Source organism: Hesperophylax consimilis, chromosome 5, assembly GCF_061612785.1.
Source record: "Hesperophylax consimilis isolate HC1 chromosome 5, BYU_Hcon_1.0, whole genome shotgun sequence".
In the NCBI taxonomy this organism is placed as follows: domain Eukaryota; kingdom Metazoa; phylum Arthropoda; class Insecta; order Trichoptera; family Limnephilidae; genus Hesperophylax; species Hesperophylax consimilis.
Window position 1 is genome coordinate 32,412,398 of NC_142840.1, and position 12,281 is coordinate 32,424,678.

Sequence of the window (12,281 nt, forward strand, 5' to 3'; positions counted from 1 at the left end):
TCGGTTGGTAGATAATATCGTAATTAAACAGCTAATATCTAATACCTAACATTCCAACATTTGACAATTACCAAGGAACAATTGCGTAATCCCAAATGCATATCAATTCATATTAGGTAATTCGTAATACAAAGTACCCTCGGGAATATCTCGTTTGTCAAGCAATCCGAGATATTTTTGACAAAAGTTAGAAGCGCCGGCTGATGTGTTCGGTGAAGTTCGATGGTCATTATCTGCATTACATTCGAGCTATAGCGCTACGTGATATAACATTGAGTCATTTTAATTAATTACAATAAATTATTAATAATTTTTGTGGAAAAATAAAAAATAATCCAGAATTGACTGCTGGCACCAACGGCTGATTAGGTCAAGATGTAAATAAACATTGTCTGTTTTTTTTACGCCATTTATAAATTTTTTGCTTCGTGTTCATTGTTAATTTTCAAATTATCATTGCTCCTAGATTGTAGATTTTCTGTGGTTTTGATTTTAGATTTTCTTTGGAACTTTGAAAACATTTATATTGTTTATGGTACGAGGGGTTGACTTTTAGGGGTTATGTATTTTCGTTGTTTAGTTCAAGTCTGAATAAAACAATTATTTTATATTAATATCGCCCAAATTTGATTTGTTAACAATGTTTAGGTTATTCGCCCATTGTTGTAACAATGCGATCAAACCTAACCTTGCAAAGAACGCAAGAACTTTCCTTTCAGATTCATACAAATGTACCGAAGCTTGGAATACCAGACTGAATATGCCGATTTTACAGAAAGTTCGAATAGAAGAGTTGTATAACAATATAGACCAAAGGTTCTCCCGCCGTGACCTGGTGAGTGCGATTGATATCGACATATTTGTGAATGCTATTTCCGATGATAATTATTTGAGCGAACTGAGGGACATCTTGCACAAACTTCGCCTCACTATGGAAACTGGAAACACTCTAAAATCTACTCAATACGCAGCGATTCGTTGTTTCATGGACAATGGCCAATACGACCAACTCGTTGAAATTTTAGATGACAGACTGAATTATGGGATTTTCCTTGACGAGTTTACTGGCAATATACTACTGGATGATTTGATTAAAATTGGTAATTTTTCATCGGCTGCGAAAGTAGCTAGCTTCTTCATGCTTCAAGAAGATTTTGAGGATAACAAAATTACAGAAAGTCTTTGTATGTACGCTTGTCTCAAATATCTAAGTACCCTTCAACCAGAAGTGGTAGAAGAGATTAAGGTAGAAGTTGTAGCCGAGGCACCATCGACCAAAAAGAAGAAAAAGGAAGAGGAAGTCAAAGTAAGGGTTGGCTTTATTAGAAACCCTTTTTTTGATGACCATTTTAACTTGAGCGATTTGAAATTATTAGCTGGTAAAACTTTAATTGCATTAACTAAAAACAATACCGATGCCTTCAGCCTAAACTGTCAACTTATTGGTTGGCTGTATTACAAAAAAGTCGATAAAATGAAGCAGGTGTCTAAAATTATCAAGGATAAAAATATACTTTTGAAAGACTTCCTCAAAATCTTCAAAGATGCTTTGGAATTAACTCATATCAAGGATGATTCTGAAACATTTCAAGCGTGCACTGAAATACTAGCAGATTTGGAAAACACAAAATGCCTTGATCAACCTAAATCTATGGAAGAAACACTCATCGAAAACATCAAACTTGCAATAAGTAAATCAGAAGAAGAGAATATTCAGCGTCACAGCCAGGTGAATATTATTTAATTGCCATTAACCATTATAGATTTATAATAGTATCTAAAATTTCCATCGCCAAAGCTGAAATTCCATTCAAACTGAAAGCAGAACAGGAAAAAAAAAGTTTTCTGACATATTCAATTGAACGTTATTTTTTAAAGAATGTTATGTATTTAGTGAAGTTCGTGTTAAAGAAATCAATATCTGAGCATAATCTTTTAAACATGCTATAGCTTCTTCTTAAAAATACAGTTTCAAGATAATTAGTATTGCTTTAAGGAATATAAAATGTGTCTGGAGATCAAGTAACTCTTGACGAATATCTGAAATTAATGTTTTGTAATGGATACGGGCTATCAATAAAATTGTGAATTATCTTATAAAGCATTACTAGGTCTCCATTATCTCATTGTTGATCAAGAGTTTTAATGTTCATGGAGACATAATTTTCATCACTTCGCATGCGATAAGAAACATATTTCAAAAATTTCTGGACTCTTTCTATGTTTTATTTATATATGGAACAATGAGGGTTCCACACTGTTGAAGCGTACTCTAGGTAGCTTCTGACCAGAGAAAATGGGTACCCAAAACCATTTGAAATGCAAAATGGAAATGGGTCAAAACTTTTCTATTTGAAAATGCAAAATGGGTTTTAGAAAAGCATTTCAAATGCAAAATACCTATTTTCAAAATGCATTGAAAATGCAAAATGGTTTATCAGGTCAAACAATTAAAATAATTATAGAATTTTTATACAATTTTGTCATTTAATAATGGACATCAATGTAGAACAAACTTATTACATGATGGTAAATCCAAAAACACCACGACTACAGATTATGAAACCACAAAAAATTTGCGCGGGACTAATGTTGCCAACGTAAAAACATAGAAACTGCTATCTAACATTTAATATTATTGTCCCATGTTCAGTACCTATTTGAATCAGTATTTTTTGTAATGGTATCACTCAATTGCCAGGGCTCCTACCAGGTAGCAACTTGACAAATGTAAATTATCTCTCATAGCGAGATTGAGGACCGACTGATATTTGGGGCTAGAATAAAAGATGAGTGGAGATAGTAGGAAAAATGTTGCAAAAAAAGGATTTAAAATGGAAAATGCATTGAGAAAAGCATTTAAAATGCAAAATACCCATTTTGCATTTCCATTTGAAATGGATTTATTTGAAATAAAGCACATCTCTGCTTCTGACGCAGGATATGTAAAGAATCTTAAATGTTTGTGGATATTTGAAAACCGAACTTACTTGAAGTTTAAATCAAAGCCTTCAATATGATATGCTCGACTTGAGATTGAAAGAGAAGCTTATTTTCTAATAGAACTCCAAGATCTCTAATTACATTTACCCTATTTAAAAGATTGTTCTTAATTATGTAGGGATATAATCAGAGATGTGCTTTATTTCAAATAAATCCATTTCAAATGGAAATGCAAAATGCAAAATGGGTATTTTCCATTTTGCATTTTAAATGCTTTTCTAAAAACCATTTTGCATTTTGCATTTTAAATGCTTTTCTCAATGCATTTTCCATTTTAAATGCTTTTTTGCAACATTCTTCCTACTATCTCCACTCATCTTTTTTTCATAAGCCCCAAATATCAGTCGGTCCTCAACCTCGCTATGAGAGATAATTTACATTTGTCAAGTTGCTCCCTGGTAGGAGCCCTGCCAATTGAGTAATACCATTACAAAAAATACTGAACATGGGGCCATGACGCTGTAATATTAAATGTTGAATAGCAGTTTCTACGTTGTTTTTACGTTGGCAACATTAGTCCCGCGCAAATTTTTTGTGGTTTCATAATCTGTAGTCGTGGTGTTTTTCTATTTACCATCATGTAATATGTTTACTCTACATTGATATCCATTATTAAATGACAAAAATGTTTAAAAATTCTATAATTATTTTATTGTTTGACTTGAGAAACCATTTTGCATTTTCAATGCATTTTGAAAATAGGTATTTTGCATTTTGCATTTGAAATGCTTTTCTAAAAACCATTTTGCATTTTGCATTTTCAAATGGAAAAATTTTGACCCATTTCCATTTTGCATTTCAAATGGTTTTGGATACCCATTTTGCACATCTCTGGATATAATATTGTTATTTCTTTCAAGAATAAGATTTAATGATACATTTATCTGTATTCAGAAGAAGCCAATTTTTTAAACAATATACATTGACCAGAGTCTCCAGGTCATCCTGGAGCTCTATACAATCCGTCTCGGACTTAATGATTTTGACAATGGTTCAACCAATTATCCGTTAATATAAGATTAGAAACAAATTGTAGAAATTAAAAACAATATATATATATACGCAAATTTCTATGCATTTTGCAATTGAAAAATTCAAAGCTATGGTTGTTTGTATTTTTTCAGTTGTTTGGAAACTGGGACACCTTAAGAGAATCATTGTTAACAGAGCAATTTAAGAAGTTAGAGGATTCCCAGATTTTGAAGGAGAAGAAAGCCCAGCTAGACGAGCTGCAGCTTATTGATGAGAAAATCTGGTTCTTCGATAACGAGGAGAAGTTAGAATTAAAAATAGATAACAACAAAATATTTTATCCCAAGCGATGGTTTGGAAAGAAGAAGGTATCCAAGGCTGCAGAAGAAAATTATATTCCTCCCGAAGTTCAGAACCGTTACCAATAAAGACTTTTGTATTAGCATATTTGTTTCGTATTAACATAGTTTATGAATAAATAATATTTAATTGAATACAGCATTTTACTTTGTGTTTTCCCTAGCGCTGCATATTTTGATGAGGTAGGAATATTTCCCTGTCTAGTTTTGATCGCTACGAGTGGACACAATAAAATCTACCTCTTAAGGGTCTGGTCACTTCGTAATGTTCGTGAACAAGCCATAACACAAATAATTTATCTAATAATTCTATATGGGAGTTAAAAAAAGTCTAAAGTGAAGTTACTAGTGAATGAAAATTTTAAAGGGTAACAATTATTTTACAAGCAATAATTATTCGCCTGAAACACTCATCCACATTGAAAAATCTCCTGATAAAAGGGACCTGACGCCAACGGGACTCGAACCCGTGTCCCTTCGATTTCCGGTCGACAGCTCTGACCACTGAGCTATGGCGGCTTATCTCATACCCGCGAAATTATTCAATATATACTAGTGTTTCATTCAACAATTACTGCTTGTTACATTTTTCACCTGAATGTATCTTTTATCAGGAGATTTTTCAATGTGGATGAGTGTTTCAGGCGAATAATTATTGCTTGTAAAATAATTGTTACCCTTTGTGCTATGCATAAAAAAATCTTGTATTAAAAACATTAGTTTACCAAAAAAATAATAATGAAAATTTTAAACCATTATCATATTTCTATATGTTCGAAAATGCCTTCACTGAAGAACTTCTTGAGCCTATTATGTATAGATATTTTTTCTAAAAATCCTTCCGTAATCTCAGATAAAATATAGAATCACACAAATTAGTTATAAACAATTTGATTTTCATAATCATAAGCTTAAAATTCTTGAATTTTTCAATTATGTTCAGCTATACAAAATTGTATGGAAAAATAACTTGTTGCGCGATGTCAGCTAATAAACATTTGCATTTCACAAAACCATTTGTGATACAAACGCCAAGACGGAAGAGTGCATATTTTTTTCACAGCCACAATAATAATAATAATTTTTATTCCAGGATGTGGGGAGGTTAGCGTATTCCCACATGTCCCATATAGATATACACATTGATGGTATAATAGATATTATGTGAATATAACGATTTTTTATTTCTTTTGGAAATACAATTAGGTCTGAAAATTCATAAAATAAACAGTCATTATGTGAATAAAACAATTTTTTAGGACACACAATGAACTTACGAGATACAAGAAAATCCAAAAATAAGCAATTAAGAACAACTATGTAGGGCGTGGTCTTGAGTGAGCTTGGGCCCAGCGCTCACTCAGGAGTGGCGCTTGGTGCTGGTAGGCTGCGGTCACCACCGTGTTAGCGGAGGCCACTAGCCGCATCCTGGCTCCAGTGACCCGGTGTCTCATCAGGTCTGAGAACAAGTTCGGTAGTGACACCATGTCACACAGGCCGGCACAAAATAAATTGAACAATGTTTTTAAAACATTATTGTTGCATTTGCAAAATCTGCGGGCAATCATATTTGACTATGCTGAGACTTCTTCTTTGTCGTTCAATATCGCCATCGTCTAAAAAGGTCTTGATCAATAATGTGCCCCAAGTATTTAACGATCGTACATGTATTTCTTTTTGCTTCGTTAAGGTGTACGGGGAGCATCTTACTCGTATCGGGATTTTTCCCGTGGTGGAATGCAATCTATTTCATCTTTGGGTTGTATACCATATTGTGCTGTTTTCCATATTCTTCACATAATTACAAAATCCACATAAACAAAATCGAAGCAATTCAAAACAAATTCCTAAAATATCTTTGTTACAAGTCATTTATAAGGTTTAATAATTATGCAGAGGCAGCTTCATACTTTAAAATTGATTCACTGAGTGTACGGAGGCATCATAAGGATGCACTATTCCTGTAAAAAGTAGTTAACAATAATATTCAATGCCCAGAGTTGCTAAACAAGATTCCATTTAATGTACCTGCGAGTTCAACACGCTCTTGTGTCCTGTTCAGGGTTGATCAAAGCAAAACGAACTCTAAGCAGAATTCTTGCCGGAACAGACTATGCAATAATTACAATAGCGTATTATCCAAGGTTGATATTTTCAGTTCTGAACTTACCAAATACAAGAGGTCCATAAAAGAATATTTCTCTGATGGTTTGTGAATAATGTTTACGTCTCTATTGTTTATATCTCTATTATTATTTGATTTATACCTACAGCCTCTCTCCATGGCTATAAATGTTTGTTTTGTAAATTATTCATTTTATATAATCTTTGTTTTGTATAATTTATTTAAATAACTTATTCCATATTATGCTGTCTCAGTTAAAGTCACAAGGAGGAAATCCATAATTGGTTTTATTTTACTATATAATACTTATGTACAAACTGATTAAATGTAAACTGTCGATTTCCCGAAAATGAATAAATAAATATATTTAGTAATAATCTCAATCCCTTGATTGACAGAGCTAGGAGAATCGTGTCGTCCTCGTAGCTTATGTGGTTTATGTTTAAAGTGTTAATATGACAGCCCGCTCTGATGTCCAGGCGATTTGACAACTCGTCTATGTATACATTAAACACGATGGGGGACATACACCCTTCTTGCCATACTCCTGACCACGAGTATATCGCCTGGGAGCAGAGATGTGCTTTATTTCAAATAAATCCATTTCAAATGGAAATGCAAAATGCAAAATGGGTATTTTCCATTTTACATTTTAAATGCTTTTCTAAAAACCATTTTGCATTTTGCATTTTAAGGTTAAACGCAACGCTCGTTGTATTCTACGTGTTCACAGATGGCGTTAATTAATTAATTTTGTTTAAATACGCTTTTGCAAGGTATTGCTTTACAATATTAAGACAAATCATTTGTTTGCGCCCGTATATACGCAATATGAATATGAATCAATAGTTTTGTTCGTTTAAAGACTTAATTCTTTCGAGAAAGGCACACAAATACAATATTTTACCGATGATTCAATCCAATATTGTATTTGTATGCCTTTCTCGATAGAATTGAGTTTTTATATGGACAAAACTATTTATTCATATTCATATTGCGTGTATGAGGGCGCAAACAAATAATTTGTCTTAATACTGTAAAGCAATACCTTGCAAAAGCGTATTTAAACAAAATTAATTAATTAACGCCATCTGTGAACACGTAGAATACAACGAGCGTTGCGTTTAACCTTAAATGCTTTTCTCAATGCATTTTCCATTTTAAATGCTTTTTTGCAACATTCTTCGTACTATCTCCACTCATCTTTTTTTCATAAGCCCCAAATATCAGTCGGTCCTCAACCTCGCTATGAGAGATAATTTACATTTGTCAAGTTGCTCCCTGGTAGGAGCCCTGGCAATTGAGTGATACCATTACAAAAAATACTGATACTGAACATGGGGCCATGACGCTGTAATATTAACTGCTAAGTTTCTATGTTTTTACGTTGGCAACATTAGTCCCGCGCAAATTTTTTGCTGTCTCATAATCTGTAGTCGTGGTGTTTTTGGATTTACCATCATGTAATATGTTTGTTCTACATTGATGTCCATTATTAAATGACAAAATTGTTTAAAAATTCTATAATTATTTTAATTGTTTGACCTCAGAAACCATTTTGCATTTGAAATGCTTTTCTAAAAACCATTTTGCATTTTGCATTTTCAAATGGAAAAGTTTTGACCCATTTCCATTTTGCATTTCAAATGGTTTTGGGTACCCATTTGCACATCTCTGCCTGGGAGTATGATGTACGTTTTCCTACCGGGAGTGCCATCGGGATAGTGTGTTTATATAAATGGTAGGTATATTCCTAGCTTTCAATTTCTTCCATAAGGTTTTATGACAAACCCTGTCGAAGGCTTTACTTAGGTCTAAGAAGCACCCGTATACAGTATTTTTTCATTTCTTTTAAAATTCTGTTATTTGCTTTGCAATGGTATTGCCGTATTGGCAATCATCACTACATTTAAAACCATCTGGTTGTCTTTATAACTTAGTAGGTTATATCTTATTTATTATCTTGCAGTTTTAGCTGCTAAGGATATTGGCCGGTAATTCCTGGAGTTGGTCATGTCAGGCTGTCCTGATTTTAGGATCTGAGTTATAATTGTTTGTCATTGCACCCGGTATATGGTTATGTTTAAGGATTGCGTTGAACAGTATGTTTAGTAGTTTAGGTACATATCTACCTCCGTACCTTATGTATTCAATATTTAGACTATAGTATCCAAGAGATTTACCGGCCTTAGTGGCTTTGATGGCCTTCATAATATTACTTTCAGAGACGTAGACGTTTTGTCCATAATATTAGGGGCAGTCGGTATTTCGTTTCTGCTTAGATATCGCATACGAGTTATATGTATAACAAAGTGTATGAGTTCTGAAGGAGAGAATAAATTCATTCAACTGATACACGAAGAATAGTAATTTCAGGGTTATGTTATCCCTGTTAACAACGGGAAGGTCAAGATCTCTACGACACATATTCCAGTATTTTATAAAAATCAAAATAGTTGTCCGTGCATAGCTACACGAAAGCTGGAAACATTTTAATTTCACAAATATTTAAATAAATAAAAACTAAAATTACATTTTAAAACAAATTTTATTCTAGGTCTAAACATTTAAAGATACAACTAGTTAGTTATTGAATTACAATGACCCGATAACTTTTCTCTTCCTCATTTTTTCTAGCCAAGAATCCAACTGTTCTTGAGGCGTCTGAAGCCTTTCTTTGTTGAAGTTCTTTGGGGGAGGTCCTTCTTCTAGTCTAACGAAATAGTGAGTATAAATGTACCGGATTTCACCCAATCGTCCCTTGGCATGCCTGCGAAGTCCCTTTATCATCATTCCCTTGCTGCACAAGGATTCAGCTGAAAGAAAAATGAGAAGATAAGTTTCTAAACAAGGTACATACTAGTTAATATTAGGGATAATATTTGGATAATTTGTATGGCGCCATTTTTGTGAAAAATCACCTCAAGGGCGCTGTACAAATATATAATGATCTATCTTATTATCTACTAACTATAGACTAGACAAACTATCATCAACCTATGGCTAATGGATTGCATCCACTGTTCGTGGATTACTAATATAAAACTATATGTACAATGCATTTGACCAATGAATGGGATGCTGTGTTAGGACGTAACAATACTTGTTGTCGGTTATCTGCGATACCGATAAGACCAATACACTATTACTCAATAAGTTACAAAATTCCTCCCGAAACAATATAGTTACAGGAAAGATTTTTAACTAGTTTTCAGAACGAGTAAAAAATGTAGATGTTTCCTGATTTTCCCGATTCTGTAAAATTAGAAACAAAAGTACTTTTCCATCACACGTCCACCACTGACTACATTACACACACTCCATCTTGCTCCAGCATAAACATAAAGATGGGACAGAGTGCGTATAATGTTGTTAAGACTTTTGGCAGTGTGATCAGTGCAATATGTGATAAAAAAATTGTTTTTAGTGGCATGTAATCTGAAATGCTCCAAATTTACCCATGTAAAATAAACCGCTCCATGGGAACTCGCTCTGAAAAGGATACTACAATAAACAAACTTTTATTTTGTTTGAATTCTGCTAAACATTGCTTGTTGTATTGTACACAGTTACACAGGGAAATATTCCACGGAATAATGTTTATTGAAAAATGGGAGAGTTCTAAATATGGAGATTTATACTTATTCTGTAAAACAGAATTGACTAGGTACCAATATTGCCTCAATCACATTGAGATTCTTTTGGCAAAATGCTAATTAATTATTCACACTCATTTAGTATGGAATCTAACACCAAACTGCTGGGACTAAGAAGAATCACAAATTCTAGCTCAAAAAGTTCACAGTATGATTACTCACTAACCCATAAGTTACTTTTGAATATAAAACTGTTCATCATTAAGTTCACTAACAAATTATTTTCCAATTCACAATTTGCTTTTGAATATAAAGTTCACAAAATGATTACTTACCAACCCACAAATTTATTTTAAATATGTATCAACTTTTCAATAGAAGCTCAGAAATTGATTACTTACCAACCCACAAATTTCTTTTAAATATATATAAATTTTTCAATAAAAGCTCTCAAAATGATGACTTACCAACCTACAAGATAATTTTGAATATGTTCAACAAAAGTTCACAGAATGATTATTTACCGATTGACAATTACTTTTAAATATGGACAAACTTTTTAAATAAAAGCTCACAAAATGATTGATTACTTACCAACCCACAAGTTACTTTTAAATGTATAAACTTTTTCAATAAAATGATTACTTACCAACCCACAAGTTACTTTTGAATTCCACATTATGTTTAGTAACTGCTAATTCTTGAGCTTCCAAGATGGTTTCCTTTACAGCAGCGGCACCTTTCTTCAAAACAAAACTCAACTGTTTAATGGCTTCATCAACTGCCATACCGCGAACGAAGGCAGCCACATACCACATTTTCTTGGGGCTATATCTAATGTTGGTTTTTTGGTGGCACACAAACTAAAAAAGAAAAAAGTAATGTTTAGGAATATAATATAAGTAACGCAATTATAAGGGTTACTAGTCCAAAACCGGATTTGTTACACATGGGACCAATTAAGGAGCAAGAGATAGCTCAGAAAGCAAATTTTCTAAACAATGTTTATGTTTTAAACAATGTTTGGCCGAGTAGATAAGACATTGTAGTCTGACCAATGAGCACATAAAACAGTGAAACATAGAGATATCCATTACTCAAATTCCTTGTCTTTCATATCGATGACAGGAAGCCTATATGAGAGACTCTCCTCTATCTACCTACATAATGAGATGAATGATTGCATTGCATGTAGCCCTATCCTTTTACGTCGTTTCATGACAATATTATAAAATATAGCTCTCTTTTTCGAAGACCAAATGACAGCGAAATTTAAATGAGCTTACTGCCGGTCTTCTTTCTTCTCCCTCCATTTGAGGCGGATAAATCTTTTTGTTATAATTTAGGAAACGTTTAGGCTCCTCGATATTCCTCCAGGAGTAAGAAGGTGTATCCAGGTGCAATTTGGCTGTTAGCATTGCACTGAAAGATTCGTGACATGGTAGAAGAACGAGTTTATTTATTTTAAGTAAGTTCTGCATTTTTAAGAACTTTATAAATAATCAAAGTACAGAATTGAAAATTAACAATGTAGGTTAGGTTTTCACTATTTTCACACTTCACAGCATAACTTCACAGGAGCCAGACCATAAGCTATAATCTGTACAAGTTAACGTCAAAAAAATTCATAGACAATTTCTACCAAAAAAAATTGTGATGACATAATCGAAGCACGGATTCCAAAACTTTATGATCAAAAAATTTCGAATTGATCGCCCGGGTACAACCCACGATTTTTGAACGTAATTGTATAACCGAGAAATATTATGTAGTAACGATGCTGGAAGAGAAATAGAAGAAACTGGCTGACTTGTACCCGGCGTTGCTCAACTTTTCTCTACTTTCTACAAATATAATATGCATGTAATATATATATAAACCTTCCAGAAGAAATTCTCTAAATTATAGTAAAAGCCATACCAAAATCCATTGCGTAGTTTAGTAGAACTAACCACATAAACAGACAGATGCGGATAGCGACTTAATTTTAGTAAAACAGATAAAGAAGATAGCTACCTCCAAGAAACTCAGTATTGAAATTTTCTGCTTTCTTTGGCAAATCAGGTAAAAAAAAATTACACATAGTTACCAAAATGAATACTTTGATGTTAAGTGCTTAGAAAACAATATTACGTTCGATGCCCCCAGTAGCTCGAGATCGCTTTGCGTGTTCCTATAAATATCTAAATTAGCTAATATGATTAACATATATGATGCCCGGGAGTA

At 33.1% G+C, this 12,281-nt stretch overlaps 2 protein-coding genes across 2 annotated transcripts; one reads left to right on the forward strand and one right to left on the reverse strand.

Annotated features, from left to right (window-relative positions):
* The first annotated feature begins 526 nt into the window (after nt 1-526).
* Nucleotides 527-4,469, forward strand: LOC149423809 (uncharacterized). The gene is made up of 2 exons (XM_089632130.1): nt 527-1,729; nt 4,128-4,469. The coding sequence occupies exons 1-2, from the start codon at nt 641-643 to the stop codon at nt 4,401-4,403; spliced, it is 1,365 nt and encodes a 454-aa protein (XP_089488256.1). The 5' UTR covers nt 527-640; the 3' UTR covers nt 4,404-4,469.
* A 4,548-nt stretch (nt 4,470-9,017) lies between these two features.
* On the reverse strand, nt 9,018-11,658 carry mRpL22 (mitochondrial ribosomal protein L22). The gene is made up of 3 exons (XM_089632131.1): nt 11,342-11,658; nt 10,705-10,918; nt 9,018-9,275 (listed from the first exon to the last, which is right to left on the reverse strand). The coding sequence occupies exons 1-3, from the start codon at nt 11,534-11,536 to the stop codon at nt 9,055-9,057; spliced, it is 630 nt and encodes a 209-aa protein (XP_089488257.1). The 5' UTR covers nt 11,537-11,658; the 3' UTR covers nt 9,018-9,054.
* Between the last annotated feature and the right edge of the window lie 623 nt (nt 11,659-12,281).

Excerpts from the sequence above, each read along its gene's own strand:
- LOC149423809 (XM_089632130.1), top strand. The coding sequence starts at position 641 with ATGTTTAGGTTATTCGCCCATTGTTGTAACAATGCGATCAAACCTAAC. Across the intron at positions 1,730-4,127 it reads ATATTCAGCGTCACAGCCAG|TTGTTTGGAAACTGGGACAC; the intron begins GTGAATATTATT and ends GTATTTTTTCAG.
- mRpL22 (XM_089632131.1), bottom strand. The coding sequence starts at position 11,536 with ATGCAGAACTTACTTAAAATAAATAAACTCGTTCTTCTACCATGTCAC. Across the intron at positions 10,919-11,341 it reads GAGAAGAAAGAAGACCGGCA|TTTGTGTGCCACCAAAAAAC; the intron begins GTAAGCTCATTT and ends TTTCTTTTTTAG. Across the intron at positions 9,276-10,704 it reads CAAAAGTAACTTGTGGGTTG|CTGAATCCTTGTGCAGCAAG; the intron begins GTAAGTAATCAT and ends TTTTTCTTTCAG.